Source organism: Trichosurus vulpecula, chromosome 1 (assembly GCF_011100635.1).
Source record: "Trichosurus vulpecula isolate mTriVul1 chromosome 1, mTriVul1.pri, whole genome shotgun sequence".
Lineage (NCBI taxonomy): Eukaryota > Metazoa > Chordata > Mammalia > Diprotodontia > Phalangeridae > Trichosurus > Trichosurus vulpecula.
The window spans coordinates 500,416,517-500,442,587 of NC_050573.1; the positions used below are offsets into that span (position 1 = coordinate 500,416,517).

Sequence of the window (26,071 nt, forward strand, 5' to 3'; positions counted from 1 at the left end):
GGAAGCTTATGGGTTAATGAGTGATAATAATAACCTGCCATCATTTAGAAAATAATCAAATTATATTAATTTAATAATTAGCACTATTCACTGGGTGTACACTACTGCTCACTGTATTCATGTGAGACTCCAGAATGTACTGTTTGTGCTGATTATCCTCCTTATCCAACATTCCACCAGCTTTCCTCTCCATCATTACCTGTTCTAGTTGTTCCCTTCTACTTATTCAGTGAATTAAAGATTTTTAATTCCTATAGGCAAGCTGTCCTTTGAAGCCCACCAAATGTACTCCCCTTCATCTGGCCTACCTGCAGACCAGACCAAGTCTGGAGTTTTAAAACCTATCAAACACTTATTTGGATATAACTGAGAACACGTGTGCATGCTCTGAATTTTGCCATCAACAGTTGTTGAATATTGATTGTATGAAAAGTTAGTGAATACTGCATGAATTGGAACCAACACTGCTAAGGATTATTGACACATGAACACAGTAACTATGTCCTGCCCTAACATATGAGGAATGAAGTTCCTAGAATTTCTCCCCAGTGTGAATTATGTGATGTAAAGCAAGGATGAAGGGGAGTTTGAAAGCCTTTCCACATTGATTTTATCCATAAGGCTTCTCTAGACCATGAATTTTCTGATGTTTAGCAAGACTGGAGCAATGTCTGAAAACCTTTCCACATTCATTGCATTCATAGGGACGTTCTCCGGTGTGGATTCTCTGATGTTTAGCAAGAGTGGAGTTGTGTGTGAAAGCCTTTCCACACTGATTACATTCATAAGCCTTCTCTCCAGTGTGGATTCTTTGATGTGTAGCAAGATGGGAGTTCTCTCTGAAAGTTTTTCCACATTGACTACATCCATAAGGCTTCTCCATAGTGTGGATTTTCTGATGTGCAGCAAGATTTCCCCTTTGTGTGAAAGCCTTTCCACACTGATTACATTCATAAGGCTTCTCCCCAGTGTGGATTTTCTGATGTGCAGTGAGATGGGAGCTCTTTGTGAAAGCTTTTCCACACTGATTACATTCATAAGGTCTCTCTCCAGTATGGATTCTCTGATGTACAGTAAGAGTGGAGCTCTGTGTGAAAGCCTTTCCACACCAATTACATTCATAAGGTTTCTCTCCACTGTGGACTCTCTGATGTACAGTAAGAGTGGAGCTCTTTATGAAAGCTTTTCCACACTGATTACATTCATAATGCTTCTCTCCACAGTGGATTCTCTGAGCTTTCCACTTGTCATATTCATCAGGCTGCTTTCTAATGGGAGTTTGCTCATGAGTAATGTGTTCAGACTTCTGACTCACGGTCTTCCCACCTTTATTACTTACACAAAGCATTTCTCCAGTATCACTTTTCTGATATTTATTGATGTCTGAACTCCAGCTCACAGTCATCTCCCACTGATCACCTGGACACATTTGCATTCCAGGAGCCTTCTCCATGGACTGAAAAACCTTTACATGTTCTCTAAAGCATTTCCTATATTCAATGTCTGAAGGACAGTCATTTCCTGAGGTCATTTTCTTACAGTGATTTAGGATAGAAGATTGTCTGAATCTCTTTCCAATTTCATCCAATTCACAGTCACTCTTTGGGTTTTTATCTATCTCCAAAATAAAGTCACCAATCTTTCTCAAGCTGAAGTCCCAGGGAGCATCACTCATGAATCTTCGTAGGTTACATTCTTCCACAAAAGGGCCCAGCTTTCTAGGCATCTCATTTACTTCAAACTTGGTCTCTACATCCAGGGACAGCAGATTCTGGATATTCTCTAGCATGACCTCCTTGTACAGCTTTTTCTGAGAATGATCCAAGAGGCACCACTCCTCCTCAGTGAAGTCCACAACCACATCCTTGAAGGTCATCAACTCCTGGAATGAGGGTCTCTGTGTGCCAGGGGCCATTCCCTCTGGTTCTAGGCTTTGGGCTCTACAAGATGACCTGGCGGCTGCATGTGCACAGCTGGCTCCCAGAAAGCAGAGAGATGTCAGCCCTGAGGGAAGAACGCAGAGATCACAGATCCTAGGGCTTTCACTACCAGATAGCCTATTCTGGGTGGGTCCTCCCTCTCCCACCCTCTACCCTCTCCCCCATCCACCCCCATGGGCCCTCCCTATCCCAGGTGGTCTTAACCCACATGCCTAGAATGTATTTATTCTCTTAACTCTGTCAATTTAGAGACCCTCACTTCCTTTAAGAGGTAGTTCAAACACTTTCTTCTGCATGGAGTCTTTCTTGATTCCCTCAACCATTGGTGCTCAAGTCCCCAAACTGCCTTGGATTTAATTACTTTGTGTATATTTGTATTTATTCATATTACATATGCTGTATATTTTTACACGCATTTGTCTTCTCCCTTTTTAGAATGTATGCTTCAACATTGTAAATGGAAAAAATAAAAGATTCAAAATTAAATGCTAAACTTGGCCCCGAATAAGAGATATGAGAAAGCAACTCTCTGCACTCTTTTACAGATGTAGTCAGGACTATGGGTGTGGAACACACACTGCATATAAGGTCAGCCTTCCTTCCCTGTCTTGGTTTGTTTTGATTAGCTGTTACTTTTTTCTCTTTTTAATTCTGCACTATAAGGGATGGTTCTCTGAGAGATGAAGGACATACACTGAAAAGTATAGGTGATGAAAAACCAAAAGAAAACAGTAACAATATATATGTATTTTTAAGGGTTGGCTCTTTGGGTCACAGATACACTCTGGCCTTTGCATGCCATCAGGATTTGACCTCAGTATCACAGACTCTCACCATAGGAAGGAAGGATCCTCAGAGATTGGTGCCAGCCCTTCACCTGAACAGTAATTTCCCCTCACAATCCTAGTGGAGGGACAAGTTTGTCTCAGAAACTTGCTTTTGACGTGGATAGTAGTGGTCAGAGTTGTTTGCTGTCCACTTCTTTTACTTGTAAAGGTTTCGCACGGTTGGCTTTACAACACCTACCCAAAAAAGGAGAGCCTAGAGTTGACAAACCATCACGTTAGGGGAGGGAGATGTGCTGTCCGAAGCATAAGGTAGGAATAGAACTTTAATTTTGTGGACCTGATGGAGTACAGGCTCTGGAACCACTCCTTGAACTTTCCCATATGGTCAAGTCTCTGGCATTCTCCTGAGGCATCCCAGTAATCCTCTCAACTGGCTTGTCATTGTGGCCTGTGCCCAATCTCCCAATTTGCTGTCGCCCAGCCCTCCATTACCTATTCCCTCTGAATGGCCCCCAGCTACTTCCCACCCTAGACTACTTGGCCACTCCTAGAACCTTTCTACAGTCTTTCTGTATAGAAGATCGTTCCTGGCCTCCATTAAGGCGCTCAGATTCGATTGGGACTGCTTGCGTTAGTGATAGGAACGCTCAGATTCCTTAAGAAGTCTGGCCAATATAGCAGATTTTCAGAATCACTGCCACCTTCTATTGGTGTTCTAATAAACCTTGTCGTTGGCTGAAAGCGTGCTTGGGTTGAATCCATTCTGGCAGGACCTCCCTGTCGCTACTTCGGGGTCCCAGCACCTCTAAACCTCAACAGATCCAACTTGGTACGGGAACTCCTGGTAAGAAAACTCCCACCATCCAGTGACACGGCTTCCTTTGTGTTCCATTTCCTTTCTGGGATTCTCTCCTCCTCCAAGCCGCCTCCCGGCCTCCCGACCTCCCCGGCATCCTTCAAGTCTCAACTAAAATCCCCCCCCTCCCAGGAAGCCCTTAATGGTGGTGCCTTCCTTCCGAGACCCCTCCCCATGTAGCCCGGTTGTTCCATGTGTTCTCTCTCGTTAGACTGTAAGCTCCTCGAGGGCAGGGGCGGGTTTTGGCCATTTCCCGCGTCTCCAGAGCTCAGCCATTAATAAATGCCCTTTGGATAGACTGACCAGGCAACCTAGTGTTTCAGAGCGGTCTGGGCCCAGCACGGCGGAACCCTGGGCCAGCGCCACGCCCAGAACTTGCACTCCAGACCGGCTCTTTGACCCGCTTAGTCACCAAGCCACACACGGTCTTATGACCAACTACTCCTACTCCCACGCGCTCCAGGCCCACAGCTCCAGAGCTTAAAGGTGACGTCACAAGCGGGCATTCATCACAATGACCACTTCCGCCGGGTGAGGGAGCGGATGAATTCCAAGGCCGAATGCCCACCGGCTTCCACGGTCCTTTGGGCCGGCAATTGAGTCCTGTACCTTTAAACGCCAAAGACACGCCTCCGCATCCTCCGGGGGACGCCTCGGCCCGTTAAGAGGGGGCGTGGCCTCTGGGAGATTGGCCGTTCCCAGGTCTGTTTTGGAACGCGAGGGACAAGACGGCATGTCTCTGATTGGACGCAGAAGTAGTCAGTCCGGACCGAGCCGAGCGTCAGGGTTCCGCCCCCTCGGCTTCGGGTTTGCGGCTGCGCGCTGGGAAGAGGAGGTTGGAGGTTAGAGAGGGGGCCGGTCCTGGGTCCTGGAGTGGGGGGAGGAGGAGGAGGTGGAAGGGAAGGAAGGTGAAGAAGGTGGAGGAAGAGGAGGACGAGGGACTCACCGGGGGCCGGGTCTTCTCTTCCCAGGTGATGCGGTGAAGCAGCAGTGCAGGTAGGAAGGTCTTTCGGTTGCCCGAGGGGCCCAGACGACAGACGATCGGGGCCGTTCCGGGGCGCGGGGGAGTGTTTGAAGGTGCACGGAGAGACATGCTCCCTTCTCCTCCCATCCGGACCTTGTCCCCCGCCTGGGGGGCGGGGAGGGGAGCGGAGGAAGGCGCCTCCGCGAGGACTGCGCTTGCGCCGGCCCCGCTGGAGTCTGAGGCTGCGAGTGATGCTCCCGCCGCACTCCCAGCCCCTCAACCCCGGGGCGCCCCTGGTGCCTACGGGAGTCGGGGGTCCCGGGGAATCCGCCCGACTGGGGCGGGGCAAGGGCCCCAGATGGTCCCCAAGGCCCTCCTGCCTTGGTAAGGGAGGGCATCGGAGGTAGAGGGATCGTAGGAATATCATAGACCGAGACAATTTTTCCTGTAGAACCCGGAAATCAGAGAGGTCGAGGGACCTGACCAAGGTCACAAAGCGAGATCTGGGATAAGGAGTCATTGAGACGGGCTTATCCACCCCTGTTTAGCCGCGATCTCCAGCGTGCAGGACCGTACTTTACCTCGGCCCTAGTCTGCAAAGCCTGGGCTGAGAACCTCCCTGGAGAGAGCAAACGGGACCTCGCCCCTTCTGGAGCAGTCTCCAAAGCGGGGACATGGAGGCCTGCCTGGGTAGAGCAAGCAGAGGTTTCCCCAGGGCCGCTTCTTAGCGTGGTCTTGGCTCCTGAGTCTCTGGAGGAGCCGGTGCGGGGTGGAGGAGGGGTGAGAGAGGAGTTAGCACTACTTGGGGCATGGGGAGGGGTAGTTCAGGTGGGACTAGGATGGAAGAAATAGGGTCCAGGGGTTAGGAATCAACCCACAAAATTCCGTTACAGTTCTTAAGTGAGCGGTAGGTAACAGACTTTAGAGAGTGTGTAATCCAAATCTTGTTTTTGCTGTATTGGACCCATCCATTTTTCGATAAGGGAAGTGAAGTCCAGAGGAGTGGCAGCACACTGGCCAAGGTCACGTAGCTGGTTGTACTCTGAGTGAAGCTGGGAGGAGTTTAGTCCATTACACCAAAGAGTGCCCCATTTGTTGTTGTTTGGAAGTGTTTGCTAGAGTCAGCTTTATTTTTAACTGAGAGTCAGAATTCCTGTAGTTCTCACACTGTCCAGTTCCTCTTACCCAACAGCTGAATTGTGGGTCGGTGGCTGAGCTGTTTAAATTAACTGTGTGAAATTGGATACTCACAGCCGGATTGTCCTAATGAACGCCAGGGTGACTTTTAAGAACCCTCCTTGGGCTTTAACCTGGCTCCCCTTTCTCTAGCCTTACCTGCAGAGACTCCTCCAGGCATTCAGGGAATGGGAATGGCCTGGGAGGTCATTTCTGGGGAGACTATGGAGCTTTCCTGATCAGAAGTCCTAATCTTCTGAGGTAGTCTGTGTGCCTGTATGGAACAGGAGGGGTGACTAGTGAGGGGGCGCTTGGGGTGAGCTGGCTGTTCTCCAGAGTGGCTGATACAGCTTCTAGGATTACCGGCCACTGTCCACCAGTCTCTCAAAATACACGTTATCTTTTGCACGTGCAAAATTCCCAGTTATCCTCTGGAGAAACCATAGAGTGGCATAGCTTCTAGGGATCATCTAATCTAAACCCTTCATTATACAGAGAAGGACGTTGAGGCAATTGAAAGAGGGAAATGACTTGTTCTTAGCCACACAGTTAATAGTAAAAACTAGAATCCGGTTTTCTTAACTCTCAGTTTGTTGTTCTTTGCACTATTCTGGAGTTTCCTTTAGAGAACACCAAGGCACTTGATAGGTTTAGACTCCATGGCACAGTAGAAAAGAGCACTGACTGAAGTCAGAAGACCGGAGTTCCACTCCCACGTTGGATCCTTGATACTTGTTTGTTTTGACCTTTTAAAAGTTTTGAGAGACATGGTTTCTGGGTAATTTAATCATTTTATTAATAAGGCCAGCAGGTTATTAATAAAAGGATGGTCATTTGGCCATTGGAGAGGAGGTGTTCCACAGGGATGCCTACTCAACCCTGATTGGTTAATTAAATGGGAGGTGGGCTATCTTGGGGTACTTGACTTAGGTCAGTAAAATCTCGGTCAGTGACCTGAATTTCCATATCCCCTGTCTTGATAATAGGGAGAATCAACATTGAACAAACACAATGAGCAGGAATTAGCCCAAACTTAGAATTTCTTTTACTGCCTGATTAGATCTTGGCATGGGTAAATCTCTTAAGACAAATTTCCCACACTGGTTGGTTTCTGGATGAGGAAGTAGAAAAGGGGAAAAACCTTGGTCCTAATACAATAATTAATTATTAAATATAAGAGAGAAATATTTATTTCTCACATTGTCCTTGAAGTAACATAGTCTCAGTTTACTAATCTGTAAAGTGAAGGATTTTGGACTAGATAGCTGCTTAGGTCCCTTCCAGCTCTGAGTCTATGAACCTTTGGCACCATCCTGCTGCTTGTGAAGTTAGAGCCCCCACAGCCTTCCCCAGGTAAGAGGGTTTAAGAAATTGCAATGAGAAAAATGGGCTGGGTGGGGTGGAAGTTGGAGCAGTTCCATGAGAGGGTATTAGCCTTGAACCAGACTTTTCCTCCCCTAAGGGAGCCCACCCCCAGTGAGGTGGAACCTTCTAAGTACTGTGATGTAATCAGCATCACCATCAAATTAGCATTTGTTTGTCCATTTCAGCCCTACCTTTTTATTTCTCTGATTTTGGAATCTTGTGAGAAGCCTCCTGGAGGAAAATCTTTTTCTAGACTGGGGGCAAGGGATCTGCATGATAAAAGAGTAGGGTTGAAACTATTTCATTTGGCTCCTGCGTAGAGGGGACCAGCCCAGGGTGCATGTGCTCTTGTTTCTATGTGAGTTTGATACTTGACACCTGGGTGCCAATGCTTTGATTAGGAATACTTTTTGATTGAATCTGTGGAACAGGGCCTGATAACTTCCTTGAATCAGTCAAAGCCTTTGTGTGGGTGGCTGGGTTACCCAGGCAGAAACTATTTTTGGGGAGACTCGGGACAGGATTCTGGGCTCTTGGGGTGAAGAGACAGCTGAGTTGTGGCAGAGAAGAGATATATGGAGAAGTCACTGGCTTTCTTCCAGGACTTCCCCTTGTGAGGCCTGTCTATCCACAAACACTATAATCTCCAGTTTTGTTACCCACATGTTCCAGTAAGCTGAGCTTTGCTTCAGCCACAGATACCCCATCTAGATATGGATAATAAATTTTAATCGTTTGATTTAGTCAAAAAGCATTCTTATCCAGTCAAGGCGCCAGTGCCAAATGAGGTAGTTTCAAATGAGAGGATACCACTACTGTAGTTTTTTCCCATCCATCCTTATAACTGTACTTATGAAGATGGAGGGCAGGAATTACCCAGATTTTACAGTACAGAAAGATGAGAAGTATTTTGCCTAAGGCCGTACATTGAGGTTTATATAGACTTGAGCTAGGAGTCTCCCTTAGTTTTCTGGCACTTCTCCCTTAAGGGTTATGACTTTGAGCAGAACAAGTGGCAGTGGTTCTAGCTGCCTTTACACCGCACCACAAGGGCCACCAAGGTTCTATTTTTAGTCTCTGGAAGGCAAGGGTCATGGCAAAAATACTTGTTTGGGGGCTTGAGCTCTGCCTGTTTCGTTTCTCTGGCATTGGTGAGTGGTGGCATTTGGTTACCTGGGCAACTTCACTCCAAGGCACAGACGCCTTGAGAATGAGTAAGTCATAGACGCCGAGAGCTGAAAGGGAGCTTGAGAGGTCGGCTCATCCAGCCTTCACCGTAGGATGTCCAGGGTGTAGTTTCTACATTCGATCAGGAAATTCTCTTATCCAGGGGAGTTAATCTTGCTGCTGCTTAAGCTCTGCCTTCATATTGGTACTCAGTGGATGTACTTTTTTTTGGTTGGTTTTTGAGCCCTTCCTTATAGTATTGGCATATATCTTGTTCTCCTGAAGGCCTTGGGAGAGTGTGTGTTTGGGGGAGTCGGAGGGGGTGGCATTCATTTTCAAGGGCGGAATGTGGAGACAGAACAACGCTTAGAACCGGGTGTTTCCCCTTCCTTCTCCCTAGTCTATGCCAAAGGTGTCTTTAACCTCTCCTTCCTGGATTACCAGAAATCTGATGACCTCTACATATGTCAGCATTTCAATGCCAAAAAAAAATCACTTCCCCCAAACCTGTCCCCTTATTTTAGACCACTCAGTAAAACCAAATTTCTCTTCCCCGAGGGTCCTTGGGGATTGGGGAACAGGGCTTAACTTTGTATTTGAACCACAAGTTGGATGTGCCTGACTCCTGATTTGGCCCCTTCCTTCATTATCTTTGATCATGTTCATTGGTTTAAGATAACTTTTGTGAGTCTTCAGCCTTGGAAGATGGAGTGAGGAACACAGAACAGAGAGGGGTCTTGGGGTAGATACACCAATATCCAGAAACTAACATATATAAAACCAGAATCAAAGGCTGGCATTTGGGGTGGCCTGATAGGCCCAGTAGGAGGGAAGGCTTCTTGGTCTCTAGATAGGGACAGAAAGTCATAAATAATACCCAGTGTTGGAGCCTCCCGGGTGCCATTCTCTTGTCTGCCTCATGGCTGAGAGTTGTCTATTCCAGCCCTACCCAGTAGTTTTATTTTTGAAGGGAGGGAGAAGTAGCCCTTCTATATCTAGGCAGCAGGAAACGAATCTGCCCTACTTGCTTTAGCAAACTTCTCTAAAAGACAACAAATCCTGCCCTCTCTCCTCCTCAATCCCTAGTCATGGCCTTCTGTCTTCCCCTCTCAAAGGTATACTCTCCCCAGCCCTGCCTCTAACCTTTCCTGTCTCTGCAGGTGGATCATGGCAGAATTCTCCCAGAAGAGGGGGAAGCAACGAGACGACGACCCGCTAAGCAGTGCCGTGGACTTCCTCCTGGCCAATGCCAGGCTGGTGCTAGGTGTGGGTGGTGCTGCTGTCCTGGGTATTGCGACCCTGGCAGTGAAGCGGGTAAGACCCAGGGGAGAGGTGATTTGCCCCTTATGAAACCTGTTTTGAAGGAGGCACCTGGCGGTAGAGACAGGGTATCACTCATCTGGCTACTCTGGGTACCTAGTCTCTCCAGAATTCTAGGGGTAACTACCTCCCCAGCCATAGTCTGAATCTTAGCATTTGTCCCTGAATACTCCAAAGCTCCCTCAGCCTTCCATATGAGTTCCTCAAATGAGGAAGTGGGCTTCTCATCCCCTTTTATAGGTTCTAGGTTTCTGAATACTTGAAGTTGTCTTCCCTCCACACCCTTTTCTCTTATGTTTTGTGTCTCCTAGCATTCTGGCTGGAAGGGTTAAGGACGTATTGGGAGGGTGGGCTTCTAAATGGGCTGTTGAAATCTGGTAAGCCTGGATGATCTAGGTCACTTAACTCTGTTAGAACACAGGACTAGTGATGAATCGGAAGTTCTAAGGCCATAGATCTTGGGTGTGTGTGTGTCTTTGGCCACATTGTATGTGCTTCTAGTCAAAAGTGAGATTGTGGCTAGTTCAGTGGAAATCTCTCCCGTCTTTTAGAGAACACTCAAAACATAATTTGTGCCCACCATTATTATGACCTTTTTATCAAGTAATATGACCATTGAATCACAACTTTTCTACCTGAAAGCACTCACTCCTTTCTATTCCTAAGAACGGTTTAAGAATGAGTTATTTTCTAGTTTTCTTGGCGGGGGGAAGGCGGGAGAGAGGGGGTTGGGTTTTTGTTTATTTAAGGAATATCTTCAGAGTCACCCTGTATAGATGGAGGGCCTCTTTCTGACTTTTCCACCAGCAATCAGTCATCACTTGAATGAAAGTCTGAAGGAGGAAGAGAGAATCATCACGGTCTGAGCCAGGACAAACACAAGCTTTGCACTTACTACACTTGGTAGGGCCTCCTGGCCTCTCTTCCTGTAGGTCACCTTCCCTCAGGGCTACTTTGTTCTAGCAGATATCCTCCTCAGAGTAAGTATTTGGTGCCTCTGTATTTAATTTCATTCCTGTCCCTCTGCCAGACCAGAAAGGCTGAGGTGGTGAGGCCAGGAATAGAGCTTAGTTTAGGGACTTGTCTCAGAAGAGAGGTGGCAGAAGTAGTGGAGATGAGCCATGGAATCAAAAAAAGGACCTGACTTTAGAGATCCAGCTGCTTGTGGCTTTTCTGTTAGCACCTGTCGCAGAGTCTGCATGAAAGGGTCTCTCCCCTTCTTCCTCAGCCGTGTCTGCCCAGACAAAGGCAGGGTATCCTACAGAAAGGAAAATGTTAGAGGAGAAAGGACAGTGCTCCCTTATGTCCTGCTTCCACTCCTGCATCGCTGCTATTGTTTATGGAAACCCACCTCTCATTGAATGTTGGAGAAGCCTTGGTTACCAAGGGCTGAGACTGAATATTTAGGTTGTTAGATGAAATGAGATTAGTCTAGGAATCCAACTCCCACTAGAGCTAATTGCCTTTTCTGTTACTGCTCTGTAGGAGTCACCCCTTTTGGTAGCTCTAGGACTGGTTACTCAAGGGTTAGAGCACAAAGCTAAGGAGGCCAGCAGCGTCTCTGTTCCAGGGGCCAGTGGGGCCAGGCCCAGTGGTGTAGATGGCAAGCCTATCCCTGCAATGGGAGCAACATTCTCATGGAAGGCGAAAGGGTTTTTTAGCCACAGCTGAAATTATAGAAATGGGCCCTTTGAGTATGAATTACAGCTGGACTGGTTTGGGTGGAGTACGAAGACAGCCAATCACAGCTGTCTTCCCTTCTCTATCACCATTCAAGATTCAGGTGAGTTTTGGTAACTACCCCAGTGGGCACCCACTGCAGAGGAGATGAGCCCCTCACCTGGGCTGTGTTGGGGCAGCTAGGCGAAATGGCGGAGAGAGTGTTGGATTTTGAATTCAGTCCTGCCTCATACAGGGTTTGCTAGTTGTGTGACCCTGGGCAAGTCACTGCCCTGCTCAGCCATAAAATGGGGACAGTATTACTGCACCTGCTTCACCCAGTTGTTGTTAAGGATCAAATGATAATATTTCAAGCACTTTATGAACCTCAAGGCATGTGCATTAGTGTATGTACGTGTGATATATACACATGCTGCATAGACGTTAGCTATGGTTACTATCGGTAGTGTGGTGTCAGCCACTTCAGAGGGAAGAAGAATGTTAAAAGTTGTCCGTTGCCTGGCTGGTGACGAAGGGTTCCCAGAGATGCGGCTTCTTCTCTCTCCTGCCCGGTTCTGACTGTGATCTGTCCTTCAGCTCATTGACCGTGCTACCAGCCCACCTGACAAGGACGACGTCAAAGCGGAGCAGAAGTCCATCGAGGAAAGTTGGCAGGAGCTGAATCTGCTCAAGGCCTCAACTAGACCTCAGCCAAAGCAGAGGCGAGATGACCTCAACCAGCTACAGCCTTCCTCAGACCAGGTTCCTCGTACCCCAGGTTGGCTCTGATTCCTTCCAAAGCATCCTTTTTTCTTTTTGCTTTGTTTCTTATTGTCAGATTGTGGCCTTCTGGCCAAGAAACGAGAGTGAGGTGGAGATTTGTTCTTGTATTGGGTAGTGGTGGGCATTGAGAATCCTAAGGTGTCAGAGCTGAGAGGACTCTTAGAGGTTATTCTCGCTCTGTATTAAGTCTGGAGCACAGGTGAGTCATTCATTGAACTGGTTTTCTAATCTTTAAAACAGAGGTTCCTGCCTACCTCACAAGGGTGTTATAAGGATTGAATTTTCAAATAATTCATGTTTACGTAGCTTTTTCACATTTACAAATTGAATGCTTTTAAAACAAGATTTGGCCCGAGTTGAGAAAACGTTCCTCTTTTCAGAGGTGAGAAACTGTGGGTATGGCATATTACATACTGTTGTGTCCATCCTTCGTTTTCGAAGAGGACCATGATATCAGGGAAATGATGACATGACTCGCAGTTGACTTGGGTTTGAGTGAGGCAGGGCTGTGCAAGGTCACCAACCTCACTTTCTCCTCCAGAGCCATCTGGGTCCAGTGACCAGGTATTCATCAGAATGACTGGAGATGATCCAGGGTGCAGTGGGAGACCCTGGCCCTTTCAGGCTAAGGGCAGACGCAATATGCATGCTTACTTTGTTGAATTGCTTTCTCCCTCCCTCCCCCTGCCCCCCTTTCTCATTCTTTATTTTAAGGAGCTCACTAGGTATGAGAGAGATGTCTTGGGAAAGGAAGGTGATATAAAACATGCTATCAGTAAAAATAAGGTGAAAAATGCTTCCTGCGCAACAACCCTGTCAGCTAGCGGTACGAGCGTTATTTCCATTTTATAGATGAGGTAACTGAGGAGCAGAGAATAGCAATTGGCTTGTGGTCCTGTCGCTAGTAAGTGTTGCAGCTGGGATTAAAAACCTCGTCTCCTAACCCTAAGCCTGGCTCTCTTCCTACTGCACTCTGCTGCCTTCTGGGGAGTGTTTTGTAACTATGATTATGCTTATCATCTAGGCTAGGCCTTCATTCTGGGGAGGACAAAACTGAACCCTTGAAAGAGCACAGGACTTCTCGAGCGCACATATTAGATGGCAGAGTCTTCTGACTCCTAGGCAGCTTGCTGAGATTGCTCTTCTGAATACTCACATCCAGTGATTCTCAGCCTTTTCGATCTTAGGACCCCTTTAAGTCCCTTCAGAATTTTTTTTTATAGTGGAGAACCTCTACCACCTTCACCCCTCCCCAGAGAGCTTTTGTTTATGTGGGTTAGAACTACCACTGCTTACTGTACTAGACATTAAGATGTCTTGGCATTATTATGAAAATAGTCTAGACCTTGGGGAATCCGCAGGAGTTCTGGACCACATTTTGGAAGCTGCTGCTCAAAGCTAGACTGCAGGACTGTAAGTCTTTTCTCCTTTTGAGAGACTAGATATTAATCTCTCTTCTGCCAATGGAACAAATGGACGAAAAGTACTTTGGGGTTGGATTTTGTTCCCCAGTTCCTATATCTTATCTATGGTGTTTTGAGTTTCACAGATCTATTATGGTCAGGATGGAATGTGTGTGCTCTTTTGGTCTTGGTCTAATACTGGAATGCACAGCCTGATTTTTCCCTTTTCCTCTCTGTAGAACCAGAACCACCCGGAGACCCTGTGGCTGTGACTGTGTCCAAACTCAGCCCCAGTCCCCCAACACCATTATGCCTTACGCTGCAGGAGAGACTCCTCATGTACTATCAGAACCGTGTGGTTGTCTCTGAATCTGACGTCACCCTGGCCAAACAGCTGGCTGGTGACATTGCCTACGAGTTGCAGAATTTCTTGCGCGGTAAATTCCCAGAGCTGCCTTTCGGGGATCTGTCTCCAAGCAGCACCCTGTATGACGGGCTGGAGGCTGTGGCTGCCGACCGCACTTGCCTGCTAGTGCCACTGGTGCTAGAGCCCAACCTGTGGAGCTTCATTCCTGGAGAAGACACCATTGCCAATGATCCTTACTACTGGGTGATTCGAAGGACTCAGTTGGAGTACTTTCCCCGAGGAAGTAGCCCCTGGGACCGGTTCATAGTAGGTGGCTACCTCTCCTCCAGTGTCATCCTCGAGGTGCTCCGGAAGGTCCTGGTAGGTTCTATCAACTGGCCAGCCATTGGCAGCATGCTAGATTGCATCATTCGCCCTGGAGTGGCCTCAGAGGAGCTCCTGCTGGAGGTTCAGCATGACCATTTGGAGCTAAGAATTGTCATCTTTCCCACCGCAGGGAGTGAGGACAGAACCCTGCTGGCCAAGCCTCAGGAAGGACTGTTGGAAAACCTTTGGCAGCAGGACTTCTACCAGGCTGAGGTCTCTAAGCTGCATGAGCTAGATAGTGCAGATTCTGGTGCCCGGCGCCTCTGTCTGCGGCTCCTGCAGGGCATCTGCAGGCACCATCCCGCACTGAACAGGCTGAGTGTAAGCCACTTGGCACAGGTCATCCTCCACCTCAGTGAGACAGAGACAGACTGGGCTCCGGATTCCTTAGCAGATCGGTTCCAGCAGGCCATCATAGAGCTGATTGGCTACCTGGAGGAGGGGTCTCTCCCCTGCTATTTTAATCAGCACATTAATCTTTTTGGCAGTTTGCATGAAGAGGAGATAGATGACATGGGCTTTGCTCTGTATAATGTTGTGATGGCACCAGAGCTCTTGTTATAGACAGAAAGGATTAATGAAATGTGATCTTGGAAGATTTTTTTAAATGTTTAGCTCCTTCAGCTCTGGGAGTCTAAGGGGAGAAGTAAAGAGTTTTTCCTCTTTATTTTCTAGCCAGCACAAGGTGGACATTTTGGAGAAATAAAAAGAGGGTACATTTCTTAAGCACACTGAGTTGGCAGCTGTCTTGGGCATGGATTGGAACAAACTTAGGGTTCTGTGCCTCTGAGCTCACTTAGATGTTCCTAGAGCTTCACAGTGATCAGTCAGTCATTTCAATCCAGCTGATGGTGACCAGGCCACCACCTCTCTTTGCTTAATTTGTCTCCCTTGGGACGGCCCCTTTTGGAAAGACAAAGGCCTGAGTCTTGGACAGAGAATGGAGAGCCTCTCTGTTTTAGGTGGCAGGCAAGAGCCATAGGACATCAGATTCCCCTCCCGCCCCCCATTATAAACCCGAATCCATAGCCCAAAGGCCCTTGGGACTGAAGGACATCTGTCTCTGGGTTGGCCACAAAATACATTATGTCACCAGCACTGAAGTGATAATATGAAAATCCTGAAGAGTGATGGGAGGGGAAGGAAATTAGACCTTTTTTTAACCCAGGAGAAAATTATTTATTTGTTCTAGTGTTTATTACAGTGATTGAGGCTCTAAATTTTCTGGGGACAGTAAAGCAAAGAGTAGTTAGCCCAAGGGTCAAGGAGTCCAAAGTATTCTAAGCCTCTCTGAAGGAAGTGAACATTTAATGCAAGGCAGGTTTTCTGTTGCTTAAAAGGCTCCCGCCAGCTTTTACCTGCAGGCATTCAGCCAGATTCTCTTGCATGCTTTGGTCTGCTGGAGATCTCATCTTCCTTCAGATAGCGCTTTCTCCAGTGGGATTTGTACACTATGAGATGGCCCCCAACCAAGAGCTGAAGCCCTTGATTCTGTGTGTCTTGCCTTTGAAGAAAGAAATGTTTTCTAGTGGCTGCTATTAAATTAATTTGGGTATTAAGAGCATTACACAGAAATGAACCGTTTTCAAAGAGGCCTAGCTTTCAAAACCAGGTCGTTTGTGTGCCAAAATGTATTATTCACAGTTAATGTGTGACTTCTTTCATTTGGTTAAAGTTGGTGGGAGGTGGTTTTTTCTCTCACTGAACCGCTTGTCATCTTAGCGGGTCTTTGGTCTCCTCCACTGCTGGAAGAAGTCAGTTTCTCAAAGAACGTGATGGAGAATAAAGGAGAAAAATGATCTCAGTTGTATGTAAGTGAATTGTTTTTCCACACAAGTGTTTATGAAGTTGCAAAATTACTGCTATCCAGACCACCTAGCAGGAGGAAAAAGGAATTTGCCTCGTTTTTCCAGATGAGGAAAGCAGGAAGTTTTGTTCAAGGTGATCTCTGAGTTCCATTTCAGCCTTGATTTCCTCTCGTCCAGGCTGAATGAAAGATACGGTCCATTACATGCCCGTACCTGAAATTTTTCTGTCTTGGAAGGACCTACCAGAACTTACAAGTACATGGGCATTGAGAATCCAGGGTCAGTCACCTTCATAGCAAAATGAGACATTGGATTAGGCAAGGATAACTCATTTCACCAATGGGAAAGCTCATTCATAAAGCCTTACCCAAAATTACATGGTATTTCATTGGCAAGGGCGGAGATGAGAGGTTACCTTTTACTGTTGCAGATAACTAGACAGAGCAAGTTATTATTTAGGGTTCTTCAGATAATAGTAGCATTTATATAGCACCTGTTAGGTGCCAGGGACTGTACTGAGCACTTCACAAATACCTCATTTGGTCTCCACAGTAACTCTGGGAGCTAGGTGCGATTATCCCCATTCTACAGTTAAGGAAACAGGCAAATAGGTCAAGTGACTTGCCCAAGGTCGCACAGCTAATGTGTCTGAGGCCAGATTAAGATTGAACCACTTGAAAAAGATCAGGCCTGGTCATCAAAGTTCTTGTGTTTTTCTTTTCAACTTCAACCTCAGTGAAATAAGGTGAAATCTAGATTGTCATGGGCCCTCTACGCTTCTTACCACTTGATTTCTATCACGCCAGGGGATTACTTTATAGGTGATTTAAGTCCTGTTACCAGAAGGTCCTCATAATTAACTCCTGAATAACTGAACTCCCATGTACACTTCTCAACCATGGACTTGCTCCATAGTAAATAATAGTATGACAAGGTTCTGGTACCCCACGTATATATGGATCCCCTTAGGCTTCATATGAGGATCTGTAATTTCACTGTGACACTTTCTCACCCTAACAGATAACCGTTTTGCCAGCTGCCTTAAGTAGATAATCTGGGGATTGTTGGGGCTAAATTAAAAACCACTAGGCTGGCAACATGGTGCTGAACCTCTGTCCACATTTACACGATTGAGAACTGATTAGAAACATTCCAGATTTGGGAGTCAGGAGCCTCATTCTTCAGCGCTTAAGTATGGTAGCTCTACTGACTATAATGGGTTGGGTTTTTTCCTTAAGCATTCGAAACTCAGTATTCTTTTCATCATGATTTCTCTTAAGTCTGTTCTGAGGCAGTGAGGTAGCATAGTGCTAGACCTGTAGTGGAAGACCCAAATGTGAATCATTTACAGGGGCCTCAAGGGTGCAGGTTTCCCATCTCTGCAAACCGTTCTCAGCTTCACTTTCCTTACCAGTAAAATGAGGACAATTATAGCACGTTTATCATAGAAAATCAAATGAGATGTTATTAACGTACATGTTGCAAACCTTAAAACACCGCATAAATGCTAGCTATAATTCTTATATTTCAGTCAACAAGATGGGGAAGGAGGCATATTTAGCCCAATTTTAATGGAAAGAAGTGATGCCCAGAGAGGTATTAAATGAAATCCAAAAATGTTTCTGATCAGAGAAAGACTTGAAGGGAACCTGTTATTTTCCAACTAGGTCTTTAAATGAACTTCACTGCCTGGTGAGAAGGAACTAGGGATTCTAAGAGGAAAGAGTAAGGAGAGAGTGCATTCCAGGAACAAAAAGGCTGGGTTGGCTGGATTGAAGAGTGCATTAAGGGAGGTGATATTTATAAGGCAAAGTAGTTTGGAGCCAGGTTGTGAGGGCCTTTCAATCCTGAACACAGGAATTTGTACTGACCCTAGAGGTTGTAGGAAACTGCTGGGGGTTGCTGAGTAAGGGAATGACATAAGACAAACCTGTGCTTTAGGAGTAGCACTCCTGGCAGCTATGAAAAAGACAGGCTAGGGAAGGGAGAGATGAGGCATGGAGCCCAATTAGGAGGCTACTGGCAATGATCTCAGAGAGGTGATTAAGGCCTGAACTAGGGCAGTATCTGTGAGTAAAAATAAGGGGGACAGATTTGAGATACATTGTGGAAGTAAAATTGTTGACTTGGCCACTGGAGATGTGAGGTAACAGAGATTTAAGGATGACTCCCAAGTTTGCCAACTTAGGTGACTAGAGTATTGGTGCCTTCAACAAAAATTGGTAAAACAGAAATGCAAGGTGTTAATATAAAGTTGTACTACCCAGCTTATGGGCCACATACACAAACAAGTCCAGTCACACCTCACTTTAGATCTAAACCAGCATTAACTAACAGGATCACCCATCTTACTCACCAGACTTAGCTTACTTTGAATGACTTTCAGTTATTTCCAAAAATCAAAATCACACAGGTTGAATTTTTGTGAAAGTTGAGGAGCTTCTAAAGAATGTGCCCATGGTTCTAAAGGCAGTTAAAAAGGAGTGTCACACATTTTGAACAATGAGATGAAGACATAGTAGAGTCCAGAAGAAAGGGAAGGAGTAGAGTACAGTTCTGCCTGCACTACACTAACAAGATCTAAGAAGAGTGCTGTATCAGAAGACTATCATGAGTCATTTTTCCAGCCCAAATTTGGCCCACAGAAAATTGACCAGAAATTGTGCAACATGAGTGGGTTGGCTCTGAAGCAGGATCAGGGATGCAGACCAGGGGCGGGCTGGCAGCTCTTTGCCTTAGTGCTGCATCTAAGACTGCCCAGGGTGTAGTGACTATGTAGGGTCTACAGAACCAGGGGTCAGCTTGTTGCTCTGAAACTACAGTCTTATAGTTAGCTGATGGGCTAGAGCCAACAACAGTCTACTGGATCTCTATTCAGAGCAAGGCTGCAGTTGTGTGGATTAGACAAATTATGGCCTGGAGCCTAGAAAGCTCAGTTCAGGCTAGGCTCTACCTAGGACCACTTGGAGCTTGTTGAAGTTTAGTAGCTCCCTGGCCTGAACTGCCCTTGTGATCTTTGAAAAAATATATTAATACCTGGAGAAAGGAAATGGTAGGACCCCAGATAATACAAACTTAATTACTCAAGGTCCCCAAATGCTCCCTAGAAGTATGCAGAACCTGGCTCTAATATAAAGTACCAATGTAAGAAGTAATGCTGGAAGAATGAGTAAAAAGATTCACAAGCCAGAGATGCCCAAGTTACCAACCCAAAAGATAGTAACTCCAAAATATCCACAAGCAAAGAAAAATACAACTTGGCCACAATTCAACTAGATTTCCTAGAAGAAATGAAACAAGAATTTTTAGAATTTTTAAAAATGGAATTATAAAAGTTCTAGCTGGGTAGCTAGGTGTTAAAGTGGATAGAATGTTAGACTTGGAGTCAGGAAGATCTGACTTCAAATCTTGCCTCAGACAGTAGCTATATGCCTTGGGTAAGGCAAAATGCCTCGGTTTCCTCATCTGTATAATGAGCTGGAGAAGGAAATGGCAAATCACTCCAGTATGTCTGCCAAGAAAACCCCAAATGGGGCAAGAAGAGTTGAACTCAACTGAAAAATGATGGGCTGATTGAAAAATATCGACAAACTTGGGAAAACAGTCGTTTAGGGCAGCTAGGTGGCACAGTAGATAGAGCACCAGTCAGTAAGCCTCCTCTTCATGAATTCAAATCCAGCATCAGACACTTCTTAGTTGTGTGACCATGGGCAAGTCACTTAATCCTGTTTGCCTCAGTTCCCTCATCTATAAAATAAGATGGAGAGGAGGAAATAGCAAACTACTCCAGCATCTCTGCAAAGAAAACCCTAAATGGGGGTCACAAATAGTCGGACACAACCGAAGTGACTGAACTACTAAAGAGCGGAAGAGAGAAAAGTTTTGGAGGGAAGATTTAGAAGAATAGCTTACTTTTGTACAAGAGGTACAAATCCTTAATCAAGGAACGGACTTCTTAAAAATTAGAATGGACACAACAAGTTAATGACTCCGTGAGAAAAACAAAAAGTCAGAAAACTTTTTTTTCAAAAACAAGAAAATATAAGGTATCTCCTATCAAAAACATCTGATCTGATCATGAGAGAGTTTAAGAATCACTGAATTACCTGAAAGCCAGAACCAAAAAAAAGTCTGGATATAATTTCAAGAAATCATGAAAGACAACTGTCTAAATATAATAGAACAGGAAGATAAAGTGAAAAAAAGTAACCCCAAATGGACACTCTCAGTAACATCATAGCCAAAATCCAGAGCTTCTAAGTCAAAGAAAAAATGCTGCCAATAGCCAGAAAGTGTTCAAACACCAAGGAGCCACAGTCGATCACGCAAGCTTTAGCAGCTACCACTCTAAAGAAGTAGAGAGCTTGAATTACGATATTCCAAAAAGGAAAAGATATAGGTGCAAAATTAAAAAAAATTACCCAGAAAAACTAAGTATAACCCTCCAGGGGAAAAAAGGACTTTTAAAATTTCCAAGAATTTTCTGAAGAAAATTCCTGAGATGAATAGGAACTCTTAAGTAAATGTGAGTGAGCCAGTGGAAGGAACTATACAAAGAAGGAAGTGTTTACCTTCTAATGAGAGACGATATAAATATCCTTTAGCATGTTAAATGTTATCTTGGTGATAGAAGTTAAGACAGAGGGTCTAGGAATGGTTGCAAAAAGGAAAGGAAGGGGGAGGCAGGAGTAGGGATTCATTCTACATGATTGACATGCACAAATAAGGAAGAGGGTACGGGGGGGGGGGAAGCAGGTGTCACTTGAACTTCAGTTTCATCTGAACAGGTCAAAGGTAGAACACAAAAGAGTTTGGTACAGAAATAGATTCAACAAAAAAGGGAAATAGGGAATGGGGATGAAGATAGATTTCAGGGAAGGATTAGTTATAAGCAAAACAAATTAGGCTCAGAGGTTAGATTGAAGAGGGGTTTAAAAGTTAAGAATTAGGGCTCTGGGTGAAGGGAAGATAAGAGAAGCAGGGGACTAGAAGCTAATCATGTGGAACACTGGTGCTGAGTATATTTCCTCTCGCCACCTGCCTCCTCTTTGAAGGAAGTGGGAGCAAAGAGATGAAAGTATAAGAGAATAGTATGGAGGAAAATATATGTATAAAAGACAACTGTGAATGTGAATGGGATGAAGTCACCCATAAAATGGAAGAGGATAGCAGTGGATTAAGAAGCAGAATCTAACAAAATGAGGTTTAAAAGAAACATGAAACAGATTCTCAGTTAAAAGGCAGTTAAAATCTATCGTGCTTCAGCTGAACTTATAAAAGCAGAGGTACCTATCATGATCTCAGACAAATAGCATTAAAAGAAATGAGAATATAGCCTCCCAAAGGGACACCATGCATTTGAATAATTGACTTTCAGCATGTTTGCTAAGGAATCATTGTTGCTGTGAAAAGCACAAGCTCCTGCAAAGTAAGGTATGGAACTAAGACATGAAACTAAAAGTCACTTGTTTTCTGTTGTCTATTCACTGCTTGCTTCCTTTTCTGTAAATAACAGTACAGCTGAATCAAGCAAAAGTAGTCTTTAACAGAACTGTTATAGTCATGGACTTTACCCAAAGCCCAGCTAGATGTCACACACAAAGCGCTGTCCAATTTGGGTCAAAGCAGTAGAAGAAAACAAGCAGGATAATGCATTTCTGCTCCTGGGGAAAAAAAAATTTGCACTTTCCTGATGGTGAATTAGTTGCCACTTGTCATGCACAACCTCTTCCATTTTAGTGCAGAAAATCGCTCATTTTATGACTTAATAAGATTTCTGCCTCAGAACAACCCTGCACATTAAGTAGAGGGCCCAAGTAATCCCATTTTGCAGGTGAGGAAATGTCAATTCAGAGCCATTAGGTGACCTGGCCATTCTAAATCATACTTCAAAGGAATCTGGCTGTGCTCAGTTCTAAGGTGCTACAGAAGAAGCGACCTTGTACTGTTAGTGCAAATAAAGCACATGGGGATCCTATCTGATAAGATGTCTGAGAGTCTGTTCTAGCTTTTGTGTCTCTGATCTTGTTGATGGGCAGACTTCCCTGCTGTCCCCCCCACCCCACTACAAAAAAAAAAAAAAAAAGGCAGCTCAGTGGCACAGTGAGTAGAGCACCAGCCCTGGAGTCAGGAGGACCTGAATTCAAATTCGACCTCAGACACTTGACACATGTACTAGCTGTGTGACCTCGGGCAAGTCACTTAACCCCAATTGCCCTGCCCCCCCAAAGTCCCATAAACTGATCATAAAGTGCCTTTGTTTATCATCAAGACTAGGTGTAGAGCTGACTTTTAGGGAGTGACTATCCTGTAGCCAGTCAATCTGGGACACTCTAACACATTAAGTTAGCCCAGAACCTAGCTGAGGAGATTAGAATGGATGTTCTGAAGCCAAGGGAAGGACAAAAGCAATTCTCCCTCTAACACATAGGAAAGTGTTTGGGAATTAAAAGCCAATCTGTGTCTTTAGTAATGAATAGCAAGGAGGTAACTAGGAACTCAAATTGGGGATGCTTCTTAGAAAAAGCTTTTCTCCACCACCCATGGGGCAGGTGGCACTGATGCATCTTTTCTTCCCCTCTATCCTGAGGAGCTTGCAGACTTAGGACTTGAACATACAGACCAAATTGTATACAATAAATTTATACATTATCTAAGCTTAAATAAACATCCTCATTTTACAGATGAAGGCACTGAGAGTCCACAGAGGTGATGTGACTAGCTGGAGTTCACAAAGCCCATACATAAATGGCTGCGCCGTGACTAGAGCCCACATCTGCTGACTGTCTTCTCGTCATATGAGTCCTCCCTGAACAGCAGTTTGAAAACACTACCCTGTGGCACTTCGAGGGTGCAGAGGATGGTGGCTTGTAAACATTAAACTTGGTCCTAAGGATGTTTTTTCTTCTTACACTGAAATTACATTGCACTAAATTGTTCAAATGAATTCATCCCCAACAGGGGCTTGGAAATCTGTCAGATCTCATTAAAGATTTTTCACTGCAGTGATTTTTAACAGACTCCCTATTAAGAAGAAATATGAGTTGGAGCTGATTCCAAAACCAGGAAGGCTGAGCTAGGAACTAGGAGACCTGACCAGTCTATAAATTCCTATAAATAGGTGTTTCTTCACCTATACAGTGAAAATTATCTATCCTACCTGTATCTCAATGTGATATAAAAATAACTTGGATACTGAATGTGAAAATTAGCTGAAAAAAATAGAGACACCAAACAAGATGTTAAGCTTTAAGTATTTTCAGTGCTATAGGTACAATATATGTCTGGGCTGAGGAGGGGTTAGATATAGTGCTATCAAACTGGAAACGGATGTTAGGTGTTCCGTAGGAAGTTTATCCAAAGAATCAAAGCTCGGTCTGCAACTGGTGCTCCTCCCAAGTACTGTAGCACATACTTACCTAGCAACCAGACAAGCTGCAGCATACTAACACACTATAGAAGTTAAGAGGTGGAATTTCTTTTTATTAAGGCACATAAGCTATGTTTGAGGCCCAACAGCTGTAAGTAGCCTCCTGGACTAGAAAAACAAGAATTCTTCTAGAGATAAAATTTCAGAACAGCAGCTCTTTAAATGAAATGCCACTTTCTCAATACATTTGCTGTAGCTTACTATTATGGAGGCTCATCTTTAGAAAAACTCATTCCCACCTGAAGAGGAGAAAGGTTCATCCATAAGCAAGCTAGAGGTCCAAGCAGACCCGAACTCTTGGCACTTTGACACTGAATTTTACCCTAAGCATTTCTCACCCATGCCTAGTTTCCTGGGAAAACTTGCAAATGTGAGCCAAGAGCTAAAAGCCTCCAATGCTTTGTGTTTAAATATCCCTTCACCTACCAAACACCTTCATGGGTACAAAGAAGACCCATCATCCCAAGCAAACATAACAGCCATTTTCTCCTCTGCAGTTTAGGAATGGATTTCCCTGCTACCATAAATACTGTCTACTGCAAATTTTTAATTTGCAGGGTAATGGCTTTGAGCAGAAGGATTATACTGGAGTTGTTTTCTCTGCTTCTGCACAGCATCCCCTAAATGGCTGTAGGACTTTTCTTCCATCAGACAAGAGGCTGCTTAGCGTGGTATATCCCAGGCCTATTCCAGGGCCCTGTAAACCACACTTCATCTGAATTAGGAAGGCCAGGAGAAAGCTGGACTCCAAATTGAGGGGCTTTCTCAAAGTTCCAATGACAACAGGGGTTCTTTGGCATCCTGCTGATTTCTTATCTAAAAACTCTTTAATTTCCCTCAACAGAACAGAACAGAACAGCAACAACTCCCTGTCTCACTCTTCCTCTCCTTCAGTCATCTGTTCTGAGGGCAGGTGAGCCGGGTGTGTCCAGGCTGGTGACAGAGGCCACATTTTCGTATTCTCTTTGTTGTGGGCTCAGTGTCTGAGTTAGTCCTAGGTCTTTTGCTTTTGGCTTCTGACCCTGGGACCTGCCCTCTTCCCCCAAACCAAACTGGACCAGAAGTTCCTAAGAAAAGAACACAATGAAAAGATTAGTTTGCAAGCTGAATTATCAGGGTAACAGGGAAGGAAAGTCGCAATGGTCAAGTGAGAATGGTGTGTGACTGACACCGGTGGAACGACACATTTTAAAGGGATAAGTATGTTTTCTGCAAGCAATAATATTTAGAGGCAGCGATGAAGTTTTTTTTCAGTCTCCAGAATGGTAATGATATCAAAGATAAACAGCACCAACTGCTGAATACATAAACCTTTTCCAAAGGCCACAATTCCATGCACTCTCACAGTGCCACAGGGAAGGATTTTCATTTTACAGAAGGGGAGACCCTGGCAAGGACATTCAAAGATTCAGTATATCAGCAAGTCTCTCGATTGGCATGTCCTTCCCACTGTATTTCTCACTGATCACGATTAAGTTGAGAATCTCTCCACCTCCAGTCATTTGTCAAGTGTGACTGATGCCAGCCCTCCACATCTCTAATACCTACCCCCTCTTGACAGCTGTCCACTTTCAGCACAATCATTTGTGAGGCACTGTGGTGGTATGGTAGGAAAAGTACTGGCCACGGGCTGGGGGGTGGGGGGTGAGACCTAGCTCCACGGCCTGGCTCCACACACCACTTTGTAACTGTGGGCGATTGCCTTAAAAATCCACAAGCCTCAGTTTCTCCTGAAGAAAACTGGTACAATGTTTACCTTGCCTATAACCAGAACAAACACTGACTGATAAGCGCCTCCTATACGTGCAAGTCGCTGTGCTGGGGGCCAGGGATAAACAGACAAAAATAAACAACCACTGTTAAATTCCAAGGAATATACTTCTCCTGGGGGGTGGCGGGGAGGGCAGCATTACCACACATACAAAGATGTGATTAAAGGTGACTGGAAGTAAGAGAGGGCACCAATTGGGCCATTAATTAAGGAAGGCTTCATGGAAGAGGTAAAACTGGAGGAGACCCTTAGTTTTGACAATGAAAGGCAGAGAGGAGGGCGTCTATTCCAGGCCTGAGGGACAATCTGAAAAAGGACAGAAGGAGTGGCCAGAGTGACAAGTGCAGGGAGCAGCTTAGAGCCAGCCTACAGAGGGCCTAAAATGCCAGGATGCATTTGTATTTGGTGAGAAGGGGGCCTCTGAACGCTTCTGAGTAGGAAAGTGATCTAGTCAGACTATGGCCTGGGACCGTGTTGCCTGGCAGTCCTGACAAAAGGTAACAAGGACCAAACTTCACGGAAGGTAGTAGCTCTGTAAGTGGGGAGAAAGGGGTAGATGTTAGAGATGTGGAGAGCTGGCATCAGTAAGACTTGACAAATGACTGTATGTGAGGGGAGTGAAGGACAGGAAAGAATCAAAGATTCCCTCAACAGAAAGAGAGAAATTTGGAAGGCCAACTCACAGAAGCAGTGAGGACCAGATCAGAAAATTGGAAATTGAGTTGTTAACCATAAAGTACTATACAAACACAAGTTACTAGGCACAAAGCCTAAGGCCCACATCCTTTTGCTGATTGGGCGCAAAGTCCTTGGGCCCTAAAAAGAGTATATACACCCAGAAGGTAGCCATTGAGAACTGAGAATTAAGAAGTCAGAAGTCAGATGCGAGAATTCAGAATCCAGCACAAG

The 26,071-nt window shown here is 45.2% G+C and overlaps 3 protein-coding genes across 7 annotated transcripts in view; 1 reads left to right on the forward strand and 2 right to left on the reverse strand.

Annotated features, from left to right (window-relative positions):
- Positions 1-497: 497 nt before the first annotated feature.
- On the reverse strand, positions 498-4,681 carry LOC118832644 (zinc finger protein OZF-like). 3 transcript variants are annotated; one of them, XM_036739976.1, is made up of 4 exons: positions 4,531-4,681; positions 4,194-4,406; positions 2,775-2,962; positions 498-2,004 (listed from the first exon to the last, which is right to left on the reverse strand). In XM_036739976.1, exon 4 carries the CDS (start codon positions 1,913-1,915, stop codon positions 611-613), a length of 1,305 nt encoding a protein of 434 aa, XP_036595871.1. In that variant the 5' UTR covers positions 1,916-2,004; positions 2,775-2,962; positions 4,194-4,406; positions 4,531-4,681; the 3' UTR covers positions 498-610. The 3 variants fall into 3 exon arrangements, with proteins under 3 accessions (XP_036595871.1, XP_036595879.1, XP_036595862.1); XM_036739984.1 differs by lacking the exon at positions 2,775-2,962; XM_036739967.1 differs by lacking the exons at positions 4,194-4,406; positions 4,531-4,681 and having other exon boundaries at positions 2,775-3,650.
- On the forward strand, positions 4,398-15,958 carry MIEF2 (mitochondrial elongation factor 2). Of its 3 annotated transcripts, none has more exons than XM_036739957.1 (4): positions 4,398-4,580; positions 9,417-9,570; positions 11,833-12,013; positions 13,661-15,958. In XM_036739957.1, exons 2-4 carry the CDS (start codon positions 9,424-9,426, stop codon positions 14,716-14,718), a joined length of 1,386 nt encoding a protein of 461 aa, XP_036595852.1. In that variant the 5' UTR covers positions 4,398-4,580; positions 9,417-9,423; the 3' UTR covers positions 14,719-15,958. The 3 variants fall into 3 exon arrangements, with proteins under 3 accessions (XP_036595852.1, XP_036595850.1, XP_036595843.1); XM_036739955.1 differs by lacking the exon at positions 4,398-4,580 and adding an exon at positions 4,783-4,932; XM_036739948.1 differs by lacking the exon at positions 4,398-4,580 and adding an exon at positions 5,379-7,077.
- A 7,469-nt stretch (positions 15,959-23,427) lies between these two features.
- Positions 23,428-26,071, reverse strand: part of TOP3A (DNA topoisomerase III alpha) — a 38,809-nt gene continuing 36,165 nt past the window's right edge. The window contains exon 19 of the mRNA XM_036740734.1: positions 23,428-24,458. Coding sequence (XP_036596629.1) covers positions 24,286-24,458 — 173 coding nt within the window. The 3' untranslated portion in view covers positions 23,428-24,285. The remainder of the gene's footprint in view (positions 24,459-26,071) is intronic.

Excerpts from the sequence above, each read along its gene's own strand:
- LOC118832644 (XM_036739984.1), bottom strand. The coding sequence starts at position 1,915 with ATGGCCCCTGGCACACAGAGACCCTCATTCCAGGAGTTGATGACCTTC.
- MIEF2 (XM_036739948.1), top strand. The coding sequence starts at position 7,019 with ATGAACCTTTGGCACCATCCTGCTGCTTGTGAAGTTAGAGCCCCCACA. Across the intron at positions 9,571-11,832 it reads CGACCCTGGCAGTGAAGCGG|CTCATTGACCGTGCTACCAG; the intron begins GTAAGACCCAGG and ends TCTGTCCTTCAG. Across the intron at positions 12,014-13,660 it reads CCAGGTTCCTCGTACCCCAG|AACCAGAACCACCCGGAGAC; the intron begins GTTGGCTCTGAT and ends TCCTCTCTGTAG.